The sequence below is a fragment of the Clupea harengus genome, chromosome 2 (assembly GCF_900700415.2).
Source record: "Clupea harengus chromosome 2, Ch_v2.0.2, whole genome shotgun sequence".
Lineage (NCBI taxonomy): Eukaryota > Metazoa > Chordata > Actinopteri > Clupeiformes > Clupeidae > Clupea > Clupea harengus.
The window spans coordinates 15670039-15696553 of NC_045153.1; the positions used below are offsets into that span (position 1 = coordinate 15670039).

A 26515-nucleotide genomic window follows, 5' to 3' on the forward strand; every position below is an offset into this window, starting at 1 on the left:
TGATGAATGTTACTTCCTGTTGATATTCATTTGATATTCATGTTTCTGAACAGGTGGTTAAAAAGGATGCGTAGGGAGTTAAGGTATCTGTAAAGTACAATCTTGTATATATGAATAATAACAAAGTCAATTTACATTTGGATTTGTACAACTGGGTTCCTGGAAAGACGCATGTGTGGGTCCACTCTACACTGTGCATTAGGCTGCATGATGTCAGTGAAATCAAGACTTTCATTATATGGGATGTGCAAATATGCAAGTTAAACCGGAAACAGTCTGTTCCGGGGCAGTCCTATGCTAGATTTACTAGATACTGCTTGCTTCAGTGTGCATTCTCTCAACTCAAACATTAGCACTGCTTTGCCACTGCTGCTGCTTCTAACTGTTTGACCTGAGAGAGACAGACATAACCTAATAAATGTGTACATTTTCCATTTGTAAGCTGCCACGTAAAACCTTTCAGCTAAGAGCTTTTCAGCCCTATGGTAAACAGACCTCAATCAGAAGCCTTGACATAAATAGATGAATTTTAATAAAAGTTCAAATTGGTTGGATGCTCTAAGCGCTGAGTTGGCACAGCAGCGCCACCCCGCGGCGGACCCAGTGCTCTGTGGGCACGTCCGTGTTGAGCGTCATGGCGATGACGTAGTTGGTGGAGTGTCCGGTGGTGGAGAGGGTGCCGCGGCGCTCGCTGGTCTTGTAGACGGGCGACAGGTAGCTCATGCGCTCTGGGACATCCTGCTTCTTCAGGGGCTTCAGCCAGATCTGCAGGGGTGAGGAGGGGAACGGAGAGGACCAAGAGTGGTGACTACATGAGAGGGTGCCAGAGCAGAAGGGATACATAGCCAGGCTGCATACCAACACATTTGCACCGCCTCCTGAAGCATTGCACGGCTGATTTACTGGTGTAATATATTCCCATATACTGTGTTTGCACTCAAGAGGCAGGAGGAGATCGAGGGGGATTGAGGAGTGCAGAGAGTACAGACATCAAAAAGGAAAAGATCCAGGCCTTTCAACTTCGAAGATGAAAAAAAAAAAGGGTTAATTCAGGAAATGGTGGATGAGAGAATGGACTGTACAGGAGCAGGGCCAGAGTCTTCAGGGGCCAATATGTGTACAAGCCAGACAAACAGATACACACAGAAAAAAACAACTCCGTCATTACACTTGATTTCCCAGTTTAGATCAGTAGCTGCAGAGTTTCAGCCTGAGACGAGACCGCATCCTGCTGAAATGTAATAACAGCGAGTCTGGCGAAGAATTTGCATTTCAAAGTTGTTCTATGTTTCTCTCGCAAAATAATAAACACAATTTTAATTAAGTTCTGCTCTTGTCAGGGAAAAAAAAAACAAATAATAAAAAATAAAAAAGGTTTTTTGGTAAGAAGTCGCTCTGAAATGTCAGAATATTAAAGATGGATTCTGCATAATTCATAGTCCTCGCATGCACTGTAAAGCTGAGGCGGAGAGCCGGAGCAATCAGTTATATTTTGTCTGGGACATTCATATGAATCTGCCACAGGCAATCTATTTCAATATCTCACTACACTCGCTATCTAATGCACAATTCATGCGGCACGAGAGACAGTAATTAGAAGGTTCTGATCAACTGGAGGAGATGAGGCACAAAAACAACAACTGTTTTCTCTTCTCATTGTGTCGTTGAAGAAACAAGCAAAAAAATAATAATGCTTGTGCTGAAGCCAAGACAGGAAGAATAAAAAATAAAACCCCAAAAAGGCCTTGAGACAACACTTTGAACAGGGAAAGCCTTCCATGTGGCCAGTCTCCTGGGTGTGGAGCGGCTGCCTGGTTATTATTGGAGTGTGTGTGTGTGTGTGTGTGTGAGTGTGTTGTTGTGTGGATTGCCTCCGAGGGGTTTTTCAGGCACTGCACAGATGAAGAGGGCCATGTTGTCGTAGGAGAGGAGATGTAAACATTTTGTGGGAAGTCAGTTGTTTTAGCCTCATGCTGTTGGCAGCCTCAGAAACGGGGAGTGAATCCTGAAGTGCAGGTGCAGAATCCAGATGGGAGGGAATGGGAAAGTTTGCTTACTGGAGCTAGCCAGAGTTTAGAACCAGAGTATGAGAATAATTCAATGAGAAATTGAATAATTCAAGATGTCCAGTTATGAAAAGATTTCACAGTTAGTCTTTCTGTTTGTGCTTAGCATTCTTGATTGCGAAGAACAGAGTGACTGGAGATGCCCCAATGTAAAGAGCATTTAAGTTAAGATGAGATGCATTTAGCATTAGGCTTATTTATTCTCAATTTTCTTATTTAATGGTTTTTAAGTCGCTTTGGACAAAAGCATCTGCTAAATACTTTAACTATAACTGTAACTATGTAAAGTAGAATCTTACATTCTTATTTATATACATAAATAAAAAACCTTCGCCATAGCAAAACCCGCAGCTGTGTTGGTGGTGGGAGTGGGCACTGTCATGCTCTGTTATGCACACATCATGTTCATTGAAATGAAATGTGTGCTCTTGTGAAAGGGGTGCCATCGACCTGAATCTGTTCCACTCGCAGAGCGATGAGATGTCACTTCAGAACCTGTGTGCCAAATCGGGCTCCTCTCCCCCTTCACGAGGGTGCAAGGCTGATGACATAGTGTATTTTTAGACAGGCACTTACTCGTAACTCTGTGCAACACCACTAATATGTTCCGCAGGGGTGGTCTATTTCGCAACAGTTAGTTAGTCAGCAACGATTACTGAAGGGAACAATGAGTGTACAGGACATGGCCACTGTGTTTAGTCATCCAGCCAGTCATCTTGTTCTCTACCATCATCCAATGGGGCTTCTCTGAATGAATAAGAGTTGCATAGAAAATGTCAAACATTCATTTGTTGGGGGACGTACAAGTCATGGCGTAAGCATTAATCATCCTTCATCCTTCAGTTTCTTTCCCCATAGATGGTCATGGATGGTCCATGGTCAACTAATTGTAGTGTGTGTGTGTGTGTGTGTGTGTGTGTGTGTGTGTGTGTATGTGCGTGTGTGTGTTTACTAACCACAGGCATGGTGTCATGAAGCACTTTAGGGTAGGACTCTGCGAGGAGCTTCCTCTTGCGGTCCCAGCGAGCCCCGTCCAGAAACAGTCCCCGAATGTAGACACCTGAGAAAGATGTAAGATGTCACACACACACATACATACACACACACACACACACACACCCACACACATCCACACTAGATATTCTCCTTGCAGAGTGGCTCATGTGTCCACTTTATACTCTGACACACGTACACACCCTGACATAACCCCCCCCCCCCACACACACTTCCTGAGACTGTTCCTATTGATATGCTCTCATATACCCTCTCATCCAACTACCCATCAACTGTCCTTTTTTCTCTTTCCCTCTCCCCTGTCACAAGTGCGCACATACACACACACAGACAGACAGACAGACAGACAGACAGACACACACACACACACACACACACCTCTTTTACACATAAAACCCACACTCCCCATCTGCCCTGTCTGTCTGCTGAGCCACTCTATCTGTGTGTGACAGGCACGGCTCGGTGCGGTGTGGTGCGGTGCGGTGCGGTGCGAGCTTGAAGAGGCTGCCCCCTGCCTGCCATCACCTCATCAGTGGCTGATGAGAGGCCAGCGGGGCTCTGATGGGGCGCCAGCCTCTAATGCCACCACTGATTGATTGTCTGCAGGCACGGTCAGGGGTTGATGCACAGATGCATACATTTCTTTCTAGTGTTTTTCCTCTCTATTTCTTTTTTCCCTCTCTCTCTCTCTCTCTCTCTCTCTGAATCACACACTCAATTCTTTATTTCCTTAGTGCCCCTGCATCTTTGTATTGTATGAATTGCTTGATCGGTTTCTGTCTACTGTTCTGTATTCAGAATGTGTGTATCTCACAGAATCTCTCTCTCTCTTTCTCTTTCTCTTTCTCTCTCTCTCACTCTCCTTCTCTCTCTCACTCTCTCTCTCTCTCTCTCTTTCTCTCTCTTTCTCTCTCTTTCTCACTCTCTCTCACTCTCCTTCTCTCTCACCATCCTCTGGAGGCCTCTTGTACTCCTGGTCGTTCATGACCTCGAAGTCAAAGCCCAGCAGGTCGATGGGGACGGTGTGTTTGCGGGCGTAGTTCTGCTGGCCGCCTGTCAGGAAGGCCTGAGTGAAGAAGAAGCCCGACATCCAGAACACCACTGGGGTGCCGTCATCGTACCAGTCCTGCCAAACGAGAGGGCCAAGATGCTTACGCCTGAGTGGAAACGGTGTGTGTGTGTGTGTGTGTGTGTGTGTGCGTGCGTGCGTGCGTGCCTGTGTGCGTGCGTGCGTGTGTATATAAGGTGTAGAGCTAATCCCTTCTGCTGTACAACAGTGGATTTGGGAGCATGTGATCCAGTAAGAACAATATCTGATGGGCTTAGACACGTACAGTAATATGGCGTATCACATGTTGAATACCAGCAAGTGGGATGGTTGGGCATGTGAGGTCCCGTGATTCACAGACGTACTGTAACAGGGTTACTGTCTGGACCGGTGGGTCGTGTCCTGATACGTTCTTTGGCATTCTAATGTTCAGTCTCTCGCCACGTCCACTTCCCATGGAATACCAGTCATTATGTAGGGGCCTCTCTTTAGCCATAGAACAGGTTTCATTTCAACCCATTCATCAAAGGAGTTAAAGCATGGACCCACGAAACGGGTAGGGCCAGTATGTCCCTATGTAACAACCTGAATCCATCAGTTGCCACACGTCATACACTGCTTCCCTTCTGTAGGAGCGTGGGAACACACAGTAAGGCCTTGTCTCCACATAGCCCTGTGTATGTTTACAAGGCGTGAAAGGCGGAAGTGCATTCATTTCCATGGGAGCCTCCATGATCTCCGTTGGGTTTGTGAAACTCCTCCTTCCGTTTTTTTTTGCCTAATCTAGAATTTGCCTAGAGTACGTTGAAATAATTGGACTTATGTGGCGGATTTTGAAGAGACCACATCCACTGTGTGCCAGGAAGTTAATCGCATTGGAAAAACGAATTAGCTACCAGGCTATTTCTTTCAATTCAGTTGCTTGGCTATGTTGATAGTCAAATTGTGTCATTGTATAATGAAAAAGAAACTAGTTGAGCTAGTTTAACTAGTCTGAGTATTTGTTATTCTGCAAAAAAAAATATGGTTAGCCTACAGGCTATGAGGTGCTGATGGGCCCAACCTATTCATAATGTGTTCCGCAGTTCATGATTTCAAGATCAGATGAGAATAATCTAAGAGATTAAAATAAAGAATGGGAATTCTTAACTGACAGTCACTCTTTACACTGAGGCCTTGTCTTATTTGACCCTAAGAGATGATTTGAATTAGAACTGGCATTGGGACTGATCTTTATGATTTACAAGTCACTGCAGTAAATTATGCAAGTCATCAAGATTAGTTTAAAACCTGTTGCCTGAGACACCCGTTCATGTTATATACATTACACAGACACACATTTGCACTCACTCCTAAAATACATGGGTAATTGGTTCTAAAAGTTTGAACCACAACCATACTTTTTTTCCTCCTGCAGATACACCTGAGTGCTTACCTGCAAAAATTTGAGTCTCTCCAAGAAGTCGTTGACATAGCCTCCCAGGGGTTTGAGGCTGGGGAAAGACTTCTTCATCCACATCCCAGGGATTTTACCCGTCAGGATGCTATTCACCACCTCCTCCAGCTCAGCTGACATTACCACCAAGCCCTGCAATACACACACGCACACACATGCACACGCACACACACACACACACACACACACACACACACACACACACACCAGTAAGCCCAGAGACCCACAGAAATAACTTCACACACTTCTTTCTTTTTTTTGTCAGATATATTCTAGCAAGGCGTTCATTCCTTTGTTGAATTTCTTATCACTCTCCTCTAGGCTTTTCAGACTGAACACTCGTATGTCTGCTACGAGGAGTGGAGCCTCAAATGCGAGAAGTCGTGATGTTTAAGGAATAAAAAAGAAGAAGAGGAAGATAGGGAGAGATTAGAGGGCGACTCCCTCTTTATCTCTCCCGGGGCTCTAGATCAGAGAGAGGGAGAGAGAGAACGAAACAAAGGGGAAAAAAAGAAAGAAAAAAAGAAAGAAAGAAAAGAAAAAGACGGGGTGCCCCCTGGTCTTAATTCACACCAGATTAGTGGATTTAGGTGCTCGGCTGGGTTCGGGGCGGTGGAGAGGCAAAGCCGCCCCTCTCTGATCACGCCGCAGCAGGCGGCCCCCAACCCAGCTCCTGCTAATGGAGCCGCCGCTGGAGCCCGGGTGGGATTGCGGCTGTCAGTCAGTGGAGCAGCGGGGGAAGAGGCACAGCAGGGGACGCGGGGCTTTAACCACCGCAGACATTGTTCTGCTCTGCCCCGACCAGAGGGGAGGGTTGGCTGCTACACTTTCATTTTGGTAGCTACTTTCTCAAGAAAAAGAAGAATATGTCTAGTGGCAAAAAGCTGCCCACCTCTCGAGAATGTGATCCAGCTTGACGAAGCTTTCGAGGTGTTTTTTGGCATAAAGATTCCCATAGTTGAAAGAGTAATTCACAGCCTTAAGACCAGAAATTATGAACTGACCTTCAGTTACATCTAGAAAGCCAGTCAATGCAGAGGATACCTGAGGTGGTTAGTTAAATGCTGTTGTACTGTATCTGGAAGGTATTGTATTACTCGAGGTCATTTGTTTTAAGGGTGTGAACACCTCGCCTGTGGAGTTTAAAGGGATGGTCACTGCTGTGTAAAGAGCCTAACGTTATCCCTTATCTAAACATTCCTCCTTCTGATGTGTTAAAGAAAACATCAACAATCCTGGGTGTAACAGCACAGTTGAGGAGGTCCTGTTTACCTTGATGGCCTTCTGGATGTTGGCGCAGGAGTCGCGGACGGTCTTGAGCAGGTTGTTGAAGCGGCCCATCTCCTGCACCAGCACCGTGTTCATGCTCTGGTTGTAGCAGGTGGGAAACTTGCGCATGGATGCCTCGATGTCGAAGTCCGGGGGCAGCTTGCTCAAAATGTCCGCCGAAACCTCGTACACCAAGTCATCTGAAGACTTGGCGTCTCCTCCAGACGACCGAGACTAAAGGGGGAGGAGGGGGCAGTGTATTTTTATGAGACACTTGTATTCATATGCCCTTAAAGTTGTGTAACAGGTAGCAAGGTTTCTTTTAAGTGCCACACACAGGATAAATGCACAAGCTCAACATCAGCTACTTGTTGAGTAAGACTCAAATGAGTGCATGCCATCCAACAAACAGCCTTGGGAACAGACATTCCAAATGAGGCAAACACAATAAATAGGAGATTAACTGCTTGTCATCCCAAAGGGAATTACAACAAAAAGACACTTCTCTTCCAGTGACCTTCTCTTACATATGTTTTTATGGTTCCAGTTAGAGTTTACACTCTCAGAACCTTATCTGGACTTACGTTCCTAATAGTACTTACTGTGAGCTAGAGAGACCTCAACCCTAGACACTGTGCTGCACTTACGGTTACAGTATGTCTCCCTCAAATGTTGAACTTACTGTTAATGTTCCCTGAGAAATACACACACGCACATGCACACACACACACACACACACACACACACACACACACACACACACACACACACACACACACACACACACACACACACACACACACAGGAAAGAAGTGGCATGGTGAGTAAAGAAATGGTCAAACGAGTTATACATTAAGTGAACTTACCCGAACACCACTCTGACAGCAATGTGCAGACAGAGCAAAAGCCATTACATCTCCGCCATTAACACTCTATTTATAATCTCCTAAACGATCCTCCATTACACATTCTCATCACATCAACTTCATTCTCATCACATCTTCATCTGTTTAAGCATTTTGTCAGAGATATAATTTTCCTCTGGGTGTAATTAAAAACTAGAATCTACGAGTCCATGTGTGGATGCTGTAAGAATAACAAACAGTTGTTTGGCCATGTTTGGCACTCTTACGCGGGTATGGCTCATGGAGAGAGATGGATCTACATTAGCCACTAGGAGAGTTCATGGTTCAAAGAAATAGATGAGGCACAAAGCACGAGTTGGGATATCAAATAACTATTTATCTTAGTAAAGAGGTCAGATATGCAGTTTTAATGAATACAATAAAACAACGTTGGACTCTCTAGTTGCTCTTAATTTGCCCTGTCTTCGAAAGAAATAGATTAATTCATTCTCTTGCAGAACCAATCTAGTAGTTTTCTCTGTGTATCTAAAGCTAAGTGTGCCTGTAACAGCACTATAACTCTCCTCAATGGCCAGCATTTACCTTAAATCATGCTAACTGGGAAATCGGTAACGAGTAACAAGCAGTCCACCGCGCATGACCTAAAGCTAATTTAAGAACTTGGCAAAAATCTATTAGCTAACATCAAACATGGGTGGGTCAGCACAATTCTCCCACACACCACACAATAGCTTTAGTTCACGCCCGAGAGACTTTCGTCGTTGGCCGTCATTGAAATTAGGGCCCATGGCCCACGGTGTGCTCTCATACTCTTGTTTTATGTTGATAGCATTGAGCTGATGTGTTGGCAGCTGTGCAGCTAACCTGGCTCAACTTGAAACGAACAGCATCAGTGAGACCTGATCACAGACCCCACCCCAGCGCTCAACACACACAACACACACACACATATAAACACACACACACACATAGACACACATACTCACACACACACACACACACACACACAAACATAGACACACATACACACACACACACACAAACATAGACACACATACACAAACACACACACAAGCGCGCGCTTTGCACCGTGAACTCTGTCAAAAAACCAAAACACTCCCAGCACTGTGGGACAGGAGATTTACTGAGCCGCTGATTCCAAAACTTTCTACAAACACTTTAGAGATTAAATATTAAACATGCCCCCCCCCCCCCCCCCCCCTCTAAAAAAAAAACCTAATTAATGTTTCCGCGTAAATATTCAAAAGAAGGTAATCAAATATTGAAATATTCATCTGACTCTCGTAGGGCTGAAATATATTTGGATTTCTACAACAGGGAGCCAGGACTGTGTAGTGAAGTGTGTTAGGCTGAGATATGGCAAGGAAATTCTAATGAGGGATCCATTTTCTTTGCCAGTTTGACACCTGAGCCATATGCCAGCCGCAGAGCTCTGATAGTTTTGGAGGAATGTCAAAGAGAGATACGTTTTTGAGCAAGCGGCGCCGTTCCAGTGTGACCCGCCTGAGCGAGGCTGGTGCCAAGGGCATGCAGCTGGCACGGCCAGGGCTTACTCTACAGTCAAAGCATGGCAATGTGGTGATGTCAGTTTAACGCAGGTTAACAGGGCACATGTTTAATATCTACAGTCCACTGGTCCATTTGTGAGTAAACTAGTAAGCTAAATTGGCAGCTGTAAATAATTCTGATTAAGAGATAAAGCGATTTGTGATTTGTGTAATTGAGTTAAGATGAAATGGCAGAGTTTTTTTTCCAAAATCTGGCAGAATGTGGGTTCTCGAGATATGTGTAAACTCACTGGACTGGAATCTTGGATATTTTGTGTTTTGGAGGGTGCTGGGCTTAGATAGGAGTTTCACGTCGAGGTTCAGCTGTTGTTTGTTCAAAGGGAACTGAGCAAATTTTCACCCGCTTGCAGGAGACTGTAAACTTTGGTTTCCGGGCGTCTTTTGAAGAGTGCTTGCCGCTTCACGAGTGTTTTCGGCTGAGTTCTAATGAGGGTGCAGTCAGAATGTTTGTGTGTGTGTGTGTGTGTGTGTGTGTGTGTGTGTGTGTGTGTGTGTGTGTGTGTGTGTGTGTGTGTGTCTGCGTGCTTTGAGGCATGCCAAAGGGACACACTGCATAATGGCCAAAAAACGTCTACGACTGCATTTAATGGCTGGCAAAGTACCTGAGTGAGCATGATGCTATCGAGGAGGAGCTGCGTCTCCACCTGGTCCTTGGTGATGTCGGCATTCATGTTCATACCAAAGATCTCCGGCGAGGGATATTGAGGGAGGGATGTGGTGTACTCAATGTAGCTTTTATACTGAAATAGGAGAAGGAAAGAGAGATAGAGAGAGAGAAAGAGAAAGAGAAAGAGAGAGAGAGAGAGAGAGAGAGAAGGGGTGGGGTGGGGTGGGGGGGTTGGAGATGTAGCAGACATTTTAATGCGACACCAGATGTCCTGGAAGTACAACGCATAAGTAATGACATTCACTTAAAACACTATATGGCTGAGATTGCTGACATTTATAATAATGACTATGCAAATTCATGTTCATGAATAAAAGATCCGGGGAGAGAAAATGCCAAATAAAATTGTGCATATTAGCTGAGCGCTCACAAATAAATTAAGTGGCAGCCCTGGCAAAAACCTCACACTGCCTCGCCACGTGACTTCAACTTCACAATCATTTCTAACAATGGAGAAGTACTGGGGGTTTGCAATGGAGGGAATGGCAACACTTAAAGTAGATATATATATTATGCATGTGATTCTAATGCAGGATGGTGCAGTTATATAAGTTGTACTTTTCCTGATGGACAGAGATAATCATTGTATTTTAACCACCATTCCATCATATTTATTTCTTTTTTAAATTGTTGGATATTCATAGGAAAGTATTATATTAAGTGTTTTTTACCCCCACACACCAGTCACAGGCTACATACCAAGCCATGCTGTAGATTCCACAAAGAGAACACTGGAGACTGCAACCTTCTAATGGACTTTTTTAAGTGAACTGAAGTATCAAGAACGGTATAACTCAGTTAAAACTAATAGCATGAGTTGTTTGTCAGTTGTTTATTGCGATGTCCAGTGTAGCTTACCTCTTCTTCTAAGGGGGCGTAGTACAGGCCGCTGGGGTCAAACTTGTAGTCTGGGTCCGCGATGATCTCAGGCGTGTAAAAGATGGAGAGGATGGTGCGCAGGGTTCGCCGGTCCCAGTCGTCGGTCACACGGCCGCCGTAGTTACACTCGCCCGTCATGTAGGAGATGGCGGCGAAGGGCACTTCCTGTGTGGGCGTTCAACAAGACCAGGGATGAGATTGGGGTGACTAGTGTGTGTGTGTGTGTGTATGTGACTAGAATGATTTTTCAGAGCTTGACTTTCACTGAGCATTTGACTAAGCCTGATGCAATACCATACGAGGTTGTTAATGCATGCTCCGACATCAAGTAAACAATACCGCAGACATCTTGAGACAACTAAAGAGCACTCTGGCGTGGTATTGCCTCTTCTCTTTCCTAATAATGTCACCCTGTAAAATGTAAACACAGGGGTACTGTAAAAGAGACATCAAGGTGCTTCCATCCTCTCTCCAGATTGATTGGCTTGCATGTAAACTGGCTTTCATGTCTAATGCATCCCTAATGGATATACTGGCAAATGCCACTGCCCTTCAGGACAAGGCTAGGCGGACCCTGGGAGTGGGGAAGGGGTGCAGACTGTATCAGTAATGCCTCCCTTTCTTGTGTCTCCCTTGTCTGCCGTCGCTCAGCGAAGGACCTTTCTGCTTCTCCCAGAGCACGGCCCCCGCCACAAATGGAACCTTTTTTTATTTTATGAAGTGCCGAGCCGGGAAGACTCTGTGCCACCGGCTCAGAGAGAAGAGATGGAGAGGTGGGGTGGGTGGGTATGGGGGGTGGAGAAAATGAAAAGATGGACAGGTGGACCCGCCTGATGGTGGCATTTCCTGTGGAAATTTCCCTTGCTAATGCAGAGCACTGACATACTGTCGAGGGGGGAAGTGTGTGAGTGTGTGTGTGTGTGAGTGAGACAGAACTTTGTGTTTGTGTGAAATGTCAGCGCATTCAGAGTGCGGGGCTCTTGATCAGAAATGTACGGCCCCCCCTTTTGCTTTTGAAAGACGAGGAGGAGGAGACGAAATAGCCAAGGAGCGCTCTCAGAAGTTGAGGAAATGTCAAGAGTCCTTTTTTAATCTGCGCTGAAAGGAGCGTGCACGGATGCATGCAGAGCGACTCGCCTTTGTGAGAGTGGGAGGCGGGGAGGGGAGGGGAGGGGGATGTCAGCAGGCAGATGAGCTTGTGTGGATGAAAATGACTCACAGTGCCACGTGTGCACCGCTGCCTTATTAGAGGGCAAGGTGGTGTTTCCGTCTGGCAGCAGCAAACATAGAGTGCAGGCGGATAGTGTGTGTAGGTGTGTGTAGGTGCGTGCCTTTATATATTTTACTCAGCAGCGTACGCGAGAGTGTTATGATTAAGAGTGTTATGATTAGGAGTGTTATGGTTTAGTTTGGTTTCATTGGACGCCTTCTGTGTGCATGCATTTGTGTGTGTGTGTGTGTGTGTGTGTAGGTGTCTGTGTGTGTGTGTGAGTGAGAGAGACAGAGAAAAGTACAGCAGAGCAAGAGGGAAAGAACCGAAAGGTTCTTACTTCATACTGGTCCAGGAACATGTGCAACTGTTGCACAGAGATGCGCAGGTCAGTCTCGTTGAACTCGTAGGGAATGTTCCAGCCCAGAGGTCCAAACTTCTTCCTCTCTTGGGCCAGCGCGTGGAAGAAACACAGGCCGTACAGCAGCTTCTTGAACACAGCCTACAACAAACACCTGCTGTGTTAAGACAGGCCTCCTCGAAGAAGCAGTATGTAGAAGACATTAGAATTCTAATTGCTATATACATAGAAATGATCAATTAATCAAATGAGCTATAGTAGGTCATACCATGTCCATTCATAATTAAAATACATACAAATGTACACACAACTTTACATTTTCTATCGCAATGAATTGTGTTTTCCGATTTAATTTCACAGTTCTACCTCAGGGTGGCCCCTTAATGTGTATCATATGTATTAATAAGTATTCACATAAATGGCAGATACACGTGTGTCAGGAATAATCAAAGAAACCTACCAACTATATTCTGGACATGAAAATCCCTTGATTCACACAAACACACTGTTTGACACAGACATCCACACACACACTCACACCCACAACCACATATACACACTGATGAAAAACCTAAAAGCTCACTGGCTTGCTGCTGCTGTTGAAGAATTCGGGGTTAGATATGGGGTCCATGCAGAAGGACCGGGCGATGTTGGCGCGCAGGCCCTTGGGCGCCTCGTTGGTCATCTTCACCCCGCTCTGGAGCACGGCCACGGGGAAGTTGGGCGACGGGTAGCTGGTCAGCCACAGGCGGAAGTCCGGGTGGGTGGTATCCGGGTTCAACTCCTGAAACGCAGAGGTCGCAAAGTACTTAACAGTCACCTCGCTAGGAGAGGAAATCACCATTCACAGGCCATTAATGCACTGTTATGTCTGACAGCAGAGCTGCTAGCCAGAGGGTTTTGGTCATCTTCTTTCACTCAGCATCCTTCTGTTCACACTGTGGCACCGGAAAGAAAGTCCTCCTCTTTGTTCGCATGGCCAATTTTTATCTACATGACTGAACACAGGCAAACACACATCACACCTCACATACACACACACACACACACACAAACACACACACCTACACCTCAAACACACACACACACACACACACTGACGTTCCCACACACACCTCACACACGCGCTCCATGGTGGACATCCAGGAGGTGGCCAAGTGGCAGTTCTGCAGGACCACCCAGGTGCCCTCCTTAATGCCTGTCTGGATCAAGTTCATGGCGATGGGGCCTTGGCCTTGGCCCAGGGACAGCGAGGCCAGCTTGTTCCCCGAGAAGCCCTGCATGGACAGAGCAAGCAGACCAGAGCTTCACCACACACAACAGGACATGGACAAACAAATAAGATCCAGCAGTAACATAGACTAGCACAAGCCCAAAATGAGAAGGATATTAATGGAAGCACAGGATTGCTGAATGCTGATTAGAATCGTATCGGGGGGCCGTTTGGCAGTACAGCCAGTACAGTTGTACCTGCTCTTCCCCAAACTTGAGCAGGGCAGCCATGGGGTCCGAGCCAGGGGAGAGGATGAAGATGAGGGGGGCGCAGCAGTGGCTGTCTGCGAAGGCCTTGCCCAGGTTAAATGGCGGAACCTCGATGAACTTCTGGCCCAGACTCCCCAACACAAACTCCTGGACCATGGGGATAATCTGAGGAGGAGAGGATGGTCAGGAGAGGATGAATACATAAAAATGAAAAAAGAGCTGGCATGCAAGGAAAATAATGGAGTGAAAAATACACCAAAACAACAGGTGGGTGGATAGCGACAGAAATCACACGTCTTACAAAACAAGCATATTTTCAATGTGTTTGAGTATTACATGTAGGTGGGAGATGAAATGTGTAATATATTTCACAGTTCTTTATTTCAAAAAGCAAGGATTGACCTACTTTGTCTGGTCTCAAGCAGCGAATAACTAGCATTTTTTGGAAATTGCCCAGCTTTTCCTGCCAGGCCCCAGGAAATGGGGTGTGATGCGGGTCCTGGAGAAAACACACAAACACACACACAGATAAGGAGAGAGACACAGAGAGAAAAGACAAGGAACAAAAGGAACAAAAAGAACAAAAGGGGAACAAAAGGAGAGGAACAAAAAAACGTAAAACTTCGATAGCCTGACACACACACACACACACACATATATATACATACTTATACTTACTTACATGTCCTCATTTCATACATGCCTATCAGTTTGCCTATGTGCATGCATGTGCGCCTCACCTTACTGTCGTACACCTCCTTCCACCCATCCTTCATGCTTGCCAGGTCCTTGCGCAGGTTGCGGAAGCGCTCCATCTCGTCCAGCCGGCAGATCTCGTCCCAGGACTTCTTGGGCAGCCAGGTGCAGGGATTGGAGTGGGGGTTGTCCAACCCCACGCCGCCCGTCAGCAGGAAACGCCACTCACCCTCGTCCACCTGCGGTCAGGGGGTCAGAGGTCAAGGGTGGACAGCGGGGAATTCTAGGATGGGGCCATCATGTTGTGATGCCAACTGAGGAGCTGTGCCTCATCACTTAATATAATGGTGCATTCAGCATTCAGCATTTTTTTTCATTAGAAAATATCTGTTAGACACGGCACACAGATCCGTTAAATACAGAGTGAGACATGCAAGCATGTGAGAAAATTGGATTTTTGAAGGCAAAATCTATGTACTTGGCCATAGGTCAGTAGTCAGCGGGCAGTAGACTCAAGCGTACATTTAAAAAGCTACAGCCTAGAATCCTTTGGGTAATGCATGAGTAAGGCAGAGAAACCATTTGAGCCGAGCATCCACATAATAACAAAGCAGAAGAGGCACTGTGCCTTGCCCCCACCTACACACACAGACACACACACAAACACACACACACACACTAACCAGCTTCTCGTGTTTGAGCAGGTTGACATTGAGACAGAAGGAGAAGAGCAGCTTGTCCTTCTCGAAGAGCGAGCGGCACACGTTGACATACAGAGAGTAGGTGAAGTGGTCTCGAAGGATCTGCAATCTGAACAAATAATCACCAGGCACCTGTTTCATATCCCGAATTGGCTCTACTTCTGACAGAATTAAAATGCAATCATATTACATAGTTTCATATATAGCTGTATTATTATTGTCCTGTTCTGACAGAGCAATGTAATTATATCAGCAAGGGCAGAAAGATATGAGTAATTTCAAACTATAAACCAACAGTGTTGAACTGCTTCAGATGAAACAGAAATAATGTGATGCACACACCTCTACAATTACGTTCATCTTGGAGGTTGGAGGTGGTCAGTTATGGTTGACTGCTATAATAGTCTGAGACTGTGTGCACCCAGGTATTTCATGTCACGTGTGCTTTGCCTCATGTGGAGGTTAAGGCTGGGCTAGATTTGTTTATCCTCTTCAGCCTCTGATTGATGCGCGATGACGTCAGAGACTGAGTGGGGGCAATCAGCACGCGCTCACGCCATCAGGCCATTAGTGCGATGCGTCACACACACTCACAACCCACTGCTGTTTGGGCTATTTGTTGGTGTGGGTGAACGCTCATTACTGGCGTGGTCGATTCAGTGTTTAATGTGTTACTCAGGCGCTGGCCAGTACTAACAGGAAGAGGTTATTATCTGTGGTAACTTCTGGAGATGGAACTGTTGTTGAACGAAACTAAATATCGCCATAGATGAATATCTTAAAGTCTGTAACTAGACTATTGTAGCCAATGTGTCTGTCTATTATCATGTCAGACTTAGAATTCAATTTCATTGCTGGTAGCTGTTTTTTTTTTCTTTTCCTTTTGCTCTGGGTCTTAGATCAGACGCATCTCCTTTATTACTGTTAGGGAAGCTCCTTCCTGCCCGGACACATGGCCTCAGCTGCGTGTGTAGGATTGCTGACCTCAATCTGCCTGAGACCATTTTCAAGGTCAAACACTGAATAACATTCACTGGGGATATCTTCATCTATTAGTATCAGGTCACAGGTCATGTACTCAAATTGCAGATGTACCTAAAGCCGTATACCTATACAGCACCCTCAGCACTGGTGATATTTTCCTGTATTAGTTTCAGATTTCATGTCCTGTACTCACATTTTAGCTACCTCATATCAGTATACCCATAGATTACCTTTACCACACATAATATTTTCATCTATTAGTTCCAGGACTCATGTCCGAAACTGCTGATACCTATAACAGTCTACCAATAAAGTACCTTTGATCCAGGATGTCACTCTTGTCAGAGTTGTCAATGGACATGATGAAGAGGTTGATGAACCAGGTAAGGGAGTACTGGTACATGGGCTCGATGCTGGCCAGGTCAGCGATGGAGAAGAACAGGATGGCGGAGTGCACGGCGATGGGGGTGTAGCCCATACGCGTCTCGTCGATCTTCACCTCCGTCACCTCGGCGATGGCCTGCTTCTCCGATATCTCATTAGCTAAGACCTTGGACGAGGAGAGGATCTTGACAGCCGTCTCGTCTTCCAGGATGTTGCCCTCGGAGGACGAGAGCACCTCGAGAATCTTGTCCTCAATTTCTTTTAGTTGCCTGACAGAAGACAAGAGAAGAGAATCGAAAGGGAAATAAGTCAATAATAGTATTATTATAGTATATATCGTGTTAATTAAATTGTAAATTCGGTTATTAATTAAAGTGCTACTCATTTGCTTGCCAACATATGATATGCATAACTAAGACTTCGAAACGTGATTTTCCAGGCAGGTGTCTGGAAAGTGCTCTCATCCAACACGCACAATTAATATACTACACTGCACCCCTCCTGCAAATGTGGCTGGCCAGATGCTGTGTGGAAAAAAAATGAGAAATGAGGTGGGCTCTAGAGTGTCAGCGAAAGCTTTTAGAGATTTAAACGCTTAATGATGCATTCGGCTGCACACAAAGGGATGTCTGCCGAAAAAAAAAAAAAAACTCAAAAGGTACCTGCTAAAAACGTGCTACATGGTTAAGTGGAACACACACACACACACGTGGGATAATTTTTGTGCTTTACAAATTAATGTGCTCAGTTGAGATACATTTTCTTACACACAAACACACACACACACACACACACTAAAAGGCAAACTTCAAAGGCGGCCTTTCATCTTACCTCTTGTTCTCTGCCCCCTGCAGAATGAGGGCCTGTTTTTCCTCCTCCAGGTCGGGCCTCTCTCTGGCCACCACGATGCCCAACAGCTGGTCCTGCATGCCCTCAGGGGTGATCATGAAGTTCAGCAGTGTCACCTGGGGGCACAAGGCAGTTCTCAAGTCAGCTCATTAAGGCTATTCATTTCTAACACGCTTTTTTTCACGATGACTAAACTAAAGTAAGTTCAAAATGATCTACGAGAGAAGGCAGGAGTCAAAAGGGCGAAAAAAAAGACACAGCAGGGCTTCACTTTCGCCCTCTGTGCTCGTACATCCATTTGAGCACTACTAACGCTCACGTTTGACAGAAAAACTAAAAATGTAAAAAAAATAAACTCATCGACTAAGGCTAAGGCACGACGAACATTTATGGCCCTCTTTTTCATTCTCTGCGCCGCCGTTTTCGGCAGTCCTCATTCTCGGAGCTCGTTTTTGTATCGCCTACTGTGCCAGTCGGCCGCTCAGACGGAGCTGCAGGGAAAACCGGACGAGCTCTAATGCGCCTCAATCACCGGGTGTGGAGGCAGTCGGCGAGACCGCACCGCTTGCGAAAAACCCATCCAGATCGCCTTAATGACCGGCTGTAAAGTGGGGCCCTGCAAATGACTGCCCGAGGGATGATCAACAGTAATGCCTCATCTTAATAATGTCATTTACTTTTATGCATCATTCTCTTTAAATCACCTTCTTTTTTTTTTTTTTACGTTTTTTAGCTGCGCTGTTTCTGGAGAGGCAGTTAGTTGTGCAGTAGTTAGTGCTGTCTCCGAGATTGATAGACTTGGGCTCGTGTTAGGCAAGTGTGCATCATATATGACCTTTTTTAACCATGCAAATGAATTCAATTAGTCTCGACATCAATTCTGAATGCAGCCCAGGAAGGGTTGTAGCCCCCTACGAAAGGGCTGATGAAGGCTCGACGCCGCCGCTTGACTTGGGACGCGTCCTTGAGAAGATCTCTCTTTAATGAAAACATGTAAATGCAAATAGCAACAAAATTTCTGGGCAAAAGACCACCACATTTAAATATGCACACAGAGAGTTATTTACACAGTGATTTCCTGCATACTAATGCTTCACCGAAAGAAGAATCAACCTCTCTCTCTCTTTCGCTCTTTTTTCTTGTGCACTGAGTTTGTGTCACAGATGAGGCCATGGAAAACCGTCTCTCTTCACATCTTTCACCAAACTTTTTTTGCCTGTGTTACTGACTTTTACAGCAATCTGCAGGAGAATTTTTCCTCTGCTTGCTCAGGAAGGCTACGCAGCTGTTTGAAGGGGAATTGAGGAAGATGCGGATCTCATTAAAACGGACACACACACACAGACACACACACACCTGCCCAGTCCAGCTGGCAGTTTGGTATTTGACAGGAACATTAACAATGATATTTGATTTTTCGTTTTAGTTATCCACAGGAAAAGATGCTAAATTCCTCGTGCTATTGATTGGAGACTTCCCACAGCGACCAAACCATCCAACAGCTAGCCTAAGTAACAGGGTGCACTACAACCATCATACCGATACTTAACAATACTTAACAACAACAGTAACAACAAAGATGCCTTTGTGAACATTTCACTGGGGTTGTCAAGTGGGCACCTTCCTTCATCAGTGTTTCATTGAATTAGACCCACGACACCTCCAGAAGGCTCAACAGTGGTGTCTGGTAACCCAGACCCAATCCCCTCCATACTTACGATGGGCTAGGACACATGTCAATACCAGGGATAACAACAGATACACCTCAAGATACGCCTTGAAAAGATTTCATACGGATATGTCCGTGTCTTAACAATACACTGCCTGATCTAAACATAAATCTCATTATCCTATGGCATGCCACAGGCTATCTAGGGTAAGGGGTATAACAGGCTTCTTCACGTACTACAGGTTATTTCACATGTCCTCATTCATGTAGTCTGTGATAGCCTCAGCCATAACCATTGGTATGCTTTTTCAGCAGCCTCAGACAACTCTTTTAATGCTCCTTGGAGTCACCGTCCTCGAAAACCAAAATCAAAAGCGTTGTGGTTGATTCAGCTACAAAGCCTATCTCTACTGGTCTTTCTGTGTGCTTGCCAACCTCGTTCACTCGTTCTGCTACCAGTTCTGCATACTTTCGCTTCTTCCTTTCAGAGGAAGGATGTGTGAAAAGTGTGTCTGCACTACTGGAACTCCACGGCTGCTGGAGCAGAACTCTCCAGGAAAGAGGAACTCCATCAGTTATGGAAACAGAAGGTGGTCTGTGGCATTTACATGCGAGTCGGTGAAGTTTTACTGGTGCAGAGGTAAGCGAAATGAAACCTAGGGAACTTCCCATCCATTCAGCCTCTTCTGATCACAAACTATCAACACTGGGATGCCCAAACATGTAAATACACACACATACTAAGACACACACATGTGTAAGTGTGTATGTTTGTTTTCCATCAGACCCCCACCTTGACTGAAGTCTCAGGCAGGTAGTGGGGGTTCCTGAGCTTGGTGGTGATGTAGAAGCGGAAGTCGGGCGCGTACTCGATGGTGGAGTCGCCCATCCGGATGCAGATGCTGCCGCCCTGCTTGAAGGTCTGCTTGAGCAGCAGAGGCTCCAGGATGGGGTCCAGCTCCTCGCCGATGTTCTCCAGGAGCACTGCAGAGAGGGCAGGAGGGAGACTCAGACGTGACAGACGCTTCTCAGATGCCCCACTTGGTACACAGAATGTAATTACAATAAAGAGAGTTTAAAGAGAGTTTTACTGTGTCTTGTTAAAAGCTGAAACACAATTAGACTTCTTTTGTATTGTTTTATACTTGTTTACTACGTGTTTTTGTGAACACTATTGACCTAATTTTCTTTCATACCTTAATCGAGGCTTGTTTATGCAACACCACTGAGTTAGCAATATTAAATATGATGGGTTTCAAGGCTAACATAGTACTACAAAACACCAATGAAACTCTAAATATCATCTAATTATCTTCAGCAAGTTGACATGACTTGACTTGACATGACACTCATGACTCACATGCCAGAACAAAGCAAGAATTCATTATCAAATAAGGAAATCAAACACAATACCCAAGACAAAGTCAAACTAAGGGCTCCAGATGTCCCACTGCCTGTCGATCGAATCGACAAAGCTCACACAGACAGGCAGACGAGAGAAGGAGAAAGAGAGAGAGAGAGACAGAGAGAGAGAGAGCAGAGAGCAAGACAGGCAATTGCACCAGTCAGATTACATGCCTCATTTGCCTATTCTATTCCACTCCTACCTGCGGGCCTCCCACAGGACCCTGGAGGAGTGAAATTAAGACAGGAAAGATGGCCATAGGCTCACACTCATCAGCAAACAAGTCAAACAGTTAGAGTAGTGAGACAGAGACCCCTGTGGGCAGTGGGCGGTACTGCGGCGCACTGACCTGGCGTGCCAAACTGGATGCAGTTCTCCAGGGTGCGCACAAAGTCGCCGTCGCTCAGCTTGATGATGTGCAGGCTGTTGGCCTTCTCCATGTTCTTCACCCACTTGTTGGCCTGGCCCTGCGGGTCGATCATCAGGGGCCAGCGGCGAGCGTTGCTGCGAGGACGAAAATAGGAAGGAGAAGAAAAAAAAAGAAGAGAAGAGACGGGGAGAAGAAAAAAAGATAGAGAGAGAGAGCGGATGTGAGGAGAGGTGAAGTGGGACAATGGTGTCAGGATGAACCTTGGATTTCGGTCTAGAAATGCCAGACGACTCCAGCGCTGCGCTGCATACTGAACACTTAATACGTGGCCTGTGTCTGGATTTTGGCTGGATTTGTTAGCAACTAACTCCTACCTGTTTCAGTGAATAGTTTGACATGGAGGGCTATAATATGACATGTGAAAATCCCCAAACTGACATTCACACCCACCCACCCATCCACTCGAATCACTGACTACACTCTGCATTTCCGGAGTCTGGTGTCCGTGTCCAACTAGCTCAGTTATGAGGACAGGTTGCTTGGGTCTGTTTGCTTGTTGATGTTGTGTGGTCTTTTCCACCACGTGATTCTTTAAACAGATGCCCCCTTGCATCAAAGGGATCAAGCTCCATATGGTGCTGATGAGACTTGGCTGTCTGGCTAGTGCCACGGGGGGCCACTCACGAGATGATTATGCCGTTGTCGATGGAGAAGCTGTCGGAGGGCAGGCCGGCGATGGTCCAGCTGCGGATCTTCACCGGGTCCCCCAGGGAGCTCATCAGGGACACATTCTTGGAGCAGGGGATCTCTCTGGACTTACACAGGTCCATCCACTCCTTAGTGGCAGACTGGCACACACACACCACACACACAAATACACATAAACACACATAAACAACACAAACACATTCACAAGCACACTCACAGACACACACACACACAAACAAACACGTTCACAGATGCACACACACATGCAGGATGATGAACATACACAGACAAACAGGCACAGAAACATACCCACAGAAACGCACACAGGCACACGCACTTACACACACTCGCATACAATCAAAAATACACAATGGTATGTCAGGTGGTCAAAAGCATTTGTTCCGCTACACCCTCCTGCCTTGCCAGAGGCTGTTTAAGATCCTTATTCATGCCGCAGCTGTCCCTGCCAAACCTGCTGTACAAAAAATGCCACTTCCTCCAACAAGCGTTCTAAATTGTTACAATGTTTTTTTTAATGTTTAGTTTTTTTGTTTTTTTATATTAAAGGAATATATTACGTGAAAAGAATGAAAATGTTCGGTTTTGCTATGGAAAACAGTGAAAAAGCTGAAAACATACAACTGAGTTCCCAACTAAATCTTTTCCCTGTGGCACTAATATTTAACGGGCTTCATTCATTTTTGATGCAAGCGGCTTTGTTGTTAAAAACAGACAACTGATGAGTAGCATGTGTAGCGACATCTGCTTTGGAGAGACAAAGGGACTGTTTTAATATGCCCCCCTATGAGTCTCATAAAGAAAGAGACGGTTAAATATTAAAAACGCTGGCATCCCATGGTCACGTACACATCAAACAGCGTTATGGTGAGTGGAAGCCCAGGACACAGACACACACACACACACACACACACACACACACACACACACACATACACATTCAAACAAACAAACAATAAAACATATACACATACACACACACACACTAGCACAGCATGTGCTTGTGGAGGATCCAAATCAGCATGGACATCCAGTGTGCAGCGACACACAGCTGCTTGGCGTCTCCGTCTCTGGGCTCACCTGTCTGTAGCTGGATGTGAAAGCGCCCAGGTAGGCCACGACGGCCGACGAGATGAGGATGTCTCCGGTCAGGTTGTTGTAGAGCTCCCCGAGGGTGAGCGCCGTCTCGCTCCAGCGCGTCTTCTCCCCACCCAGGCCGCCAATGAGCTGCTCGGCCCGCTCCAGCTTCTTACTGCACATATCCACCTGAGGGAAGGAAGGTCGCAGCGCTACAGGTCATGCTTGTAAAATAGGGACACGGTTTGTTTATACCCACGGCTCTTTAGAGGGGAGCCGGTGATAAAACGGCATCACGGGCAAGGTCACCTATTTGTGTGGCCTCTCCTGACACCAGCTCCCGTGTAAACAAGTAAAGCTGCTACTCTTTAACACTGTTCTGCCAGGGCAAGGTCAGTTTCGGAGACAAATTAGCATCTTCCTCTTCAGCCATGTACTCCATTATGGATCTTAGATTTTATCTATATTTATTCATTTTCCCACAAGTAAATCATTGATCTGAAGTGTTACGCTCCGGGAACATCCAAAGTTTGTACTGGGAAAGCTTTATGTGCCTTGTATCTGCATGAAGGCCGATGTTTGTACTTGTGAGAGCATACAGCGTCAATATTTTTTTCCCTTTTGAAAAGCATTGGTGGAAGGACGAGGGCCGGAAAAGAGAAACTTGAAAGGCAGCAAAATGGGACACAAAAGAGAGATGAGACCCTCGTGGCGGGAGAGCTACCCCTGGTGACTGACAGTCTTCCTCCGCAGACAAACGAGTGCAGAGATGGCAGGGGGGGAGAGAGAGAGAGAGAGAGTGAGACAGAGCGAGAGAGAAAGAAACAAAGAGAAATGCATGAAATGTTGCTGCTTCAAAGCACACAGAGCAAGAAGCAGTGAGAAAATAAACAGATGCCGAGGGAGACAAAAAAAAACAAAAAAACTCTTTTGAAGACAAAAATAAATTCTAAACTCTCAACAAATACGCAAACAAATTTGACAGATGGGTTTTGTCGATCGGCAGGATTTATGATCTTTTGCCATCCATTTGACAAATTATGGGGACATACGAGGCATTTATGCGGTTTCGCCAAAATTATGTTCCGGAGGGGGAGAAAAATTATTCTGATGTAATCGTCAGATGTCATGCAAACCACATCAAAAGCAAATAAAGCTTAAATAACTATCAGCGTCAGAAGCAAATAAACAACAAGAATTCAAACTTCCTCTGAATCACTTCAAATGAAGGCAATGATAAATCATTGCAGCAGTGGGGTGTATTTCCATGTCAGAATGACTGCAGCCAGTCTTGCTCACCTGGTTCTCCAGGTCAGCCTTCTTGTTCTTGTTGGCCAGCAGGGTCGCCTGCAGATTGGCGAGTTTATCCTGGACCTCTTTCAGGGCCGCCAGCTTCTTCTGCAGGCTCGCCATGGCAACCTTCAGCTCACCCTCAGCCTGGGCCAGTTTCTCTTTCTTAGGAGCCACTACCTTGGCAACACTGAGAGGGGAGAGTTAAGAGCAGAGAACCTTTTTTTCTTTTCTTTTATTTCCCAATAAGAGAAGTTGTAAGGAGTATGTTCTTTTATTATGACATGTCAGAACGTATTCAAGCCTCTCATCAGTAAAGCCTGCAGGAGAGGTTGAGGTAAATATTGTTTTTAGAAAAAGACCAAAGCCTGATGTTATGCAACCCAAAGTTTAAGGAGCAAATGAGAATTTTGAGCCCATAACATAAAATGTGCAGACATTACACTTTTCTCTTGCCTGTGCATATGCCCAGTTTGGGTGTGATGTCCACACCATTTTAGTTACATTTATTCATTTGGCAGATGCTTTTAGCTAAAGCAGCTGGTAATTGAAGAACAACAAACAAGTCCCAGTCAATCAGGAGACCTTGGAGTAAGAACTAAGTACTGATTTTTTTCAGTCTCAGAAAGTGTACAGAGATTGGGTCAAGAAGTGCACAGTAAGTGTGTGTTACGTTACGTGTGTTAGGGTGTTAGAGGTGTTAGGAAAGAGAGGTTTTTTTTCTGTTGATAACTGTGGTAACTAACTTGTCGTAGGATTCCATGGCGCACACCCATTTGCAGAGGCCCTCTGCAGCAGTGGAGGCCATGCGGATCTTCTCGGGGACGAAGTCCGGGTTGGTGATGTACTTTTGGCGGATGACGGCTATCTGGCTGGGCGGGATTGCGTCTTTGTTGTACTCGTGCAGGCTCTGCAGGAACTTCATGTCTCCCAGCAGCTTCTTGGCCGGGCCCCAGTAATCCTCCACCTTCTTCCCCGAGCCCGACGGGTCGGGGATGCGGTCGGGCTTGATGCCCTTCAGGATGCAGATGGCCTCCATCACCAGCTTCACTCCGGCGGGTGGACTTTTCATCGACTTCACCATGGTGATGTCCTACAAAGGACATTACCAAAACAAAAACCATGTCACTTGATTGAATGGAAAATTGCTATTTGCCATCCTAACTAAATAAATGAAGGAACAGCGATACTTTGTAATACATATACATATATTGTCATTTCACTTCCGTGTCACATCTTGGAATCCTGTTTATTAATCTTATGTCATTGACATTGTCTATTTGTTCTCTGAACCAAATGAGGGAAATAGACCTCTACTCTGTGAACATGTTATTTTCCTAAACGTCCTCTCCTTCTCTCCTCTACCTGCTGTGTGAGAGTGTCTAGGGCAGAGAGGGCCGACTCCAAGATGGGCATGGCCACAGCGAGGTCGGCGTCGCACTCGTCCTTGATGGCCTTGGCGGCCATGGCCTGCTCGTTGGCCACTGCCTTGTCCACGAGCACCACCTTCTCCGTCTTGGCCACCTCCACGGACTCGTGCTCGATCACCACCATCATCTGGTCCACCTCCTTGCTGGCCACCACAAGCTGTGGCTGCAGCCCCGTCAGCTCCACCTGCATGGAGGCCACCTGCGCTGCTGCCGACTCCAGCTTCTCCAGGCCCACCTCGTAGCGCCGCTTCAGCGTCATCACCTCGCTACACAAACACATCAGAGTTAGCAGCAGCAGCAGCAGCAGCCGCGTAAACATCCTCATCATCTTTCTCTTTGAAAAGATGGCTAAGCTAATCACCAGAGATACCGGTTATACACTTACAGAGGACATACTTGTGACTGAGATCGTGTGTTTGCTCTTGTTATTCCAGAGCAACTGTCTTGCTAAGCTCACCAATAATAGTAGCAGTATGTATATTTACCCTTGTTATTCTGTATTAATAAAATATAAATAAACCATTTTCCAATTACCGTAATTTCCGGACTATTGAGCGCACCTGAATATAAGCCTCACGCACTAAATTTTTTAAAAATAATTATTTTTAACATAAATAAGCCGCACATGTCTATAAGCCGCAGGTGCCTACCGCAACATTGAAACAAATTAACTTTACACAGGCTAAAATGAATATCAAAACTAATACAATAGTTAGTTTTGCCAGTTAGATAAGTGCACTGTTGCTTTAAGAGCGCACAGTCGCAAGAGTCAATCAGAAGCTAGAACGTTAGATTGAAGACAGACGCTAGTTTGAAACCAGTGAGCTAAAGAACTTGAAGACTGGATTTGTATTGTTGTAAACTTTTATTTTATTTTCTAAAGTGTTTTGAGTTGTGTTCTGTCTACGCTGGTAGACTGTGGTTATTTTGACATTAGTTAAGTTATTGAGAGATACTGAGAAATCGCGTGGAGCTAAGCATCCATGCGGCTGCATCCATGCTAGCATCCTAGCTCCACAAAGCCACC

The 26515-nt window shown here is 45.7% G+C and overlaps 1 protein-coding gene across 1 annotated transcript in view; it reads right to left on the minus strand.

The window, feature by feature from the left end:
• Window positions 1-515: 515 nt before the first annotated feature.
• The window catches only part of dnah7 (dynein, axonemal, heavy chain 7), a 60388-nt gene continuing 34388 nt past the window's right edge, over window positions 516-26515 (minus strand). The window contains exons 42-64 of the mRNA XM_031584443.2: window positions 25424-25754; window positions 24805-25151; window positions 24068-24248; window positions 22772-22957; window positions 21650-21813; window positions 20945-21099; window positions 19984-20174; window positions 17504-17637; window positions 16606-16941; window positions 15287-15413; window positions 14648-14842; window positions 14314-14406; window positions 13896-14072; window positions 13541-13702; window positions 13009-13209; window positions 12405-12566; window positions 10834-11019; window positions 9911-10048; window positions 6857-7087; window positions 5564-5716; window positions 4029-4206; window positions 3023-3126; window positions 516-765 (exon numbers count right to left, since the gene is read on the minus strand). Of these exons, the coding sequence (XP_031440303.1) occupies window positions 559-765; window positions 3023-3126; window positions 4029-4206; window positions 5564-5716; window positions 6857-7087; window positions 9911-10048; window positions 10834-11019; window positions 12405-12566; window positions 13009-13209; window positions 13541-13702; window positions 13896-14072; window positions 14314-14406; window positions 14648-14842; window positions 15287-15413; window positions 16606-16941; window positions 17504-17637; window positions 19984-20174; window positions 20945-21099; window positions 21650-21813; window positions 22772-22957; window positions 24068-24248; window positions 24805-25151; window positions 25424-25754 (4339 nt within the window). The 3' untranslated portion in view covers window positions 516-558. The remainder of the gene's footprint in view (window positions 766-3022; window positions 3127-4028; window positions 4207-5563; window positions 5717-6856; window positions 7088-9910; window positions 10049-10833; window positions 11020-12404; window positions 12567-13008; window positions 13210-13540; window positions 13703-13895; window positions 14073-14313; window positions 14407-14647; window positions 14843-15286; window positions 15414-16605; window positions 16942-17503; window positions 17638-19983; window positions 20175-20944; window positions 21100-21649; window positions 21814-22771; window positions 22958-24067; window positions 24249-24804; window positions 25152-25423; window positions 25755-26515) is intronic.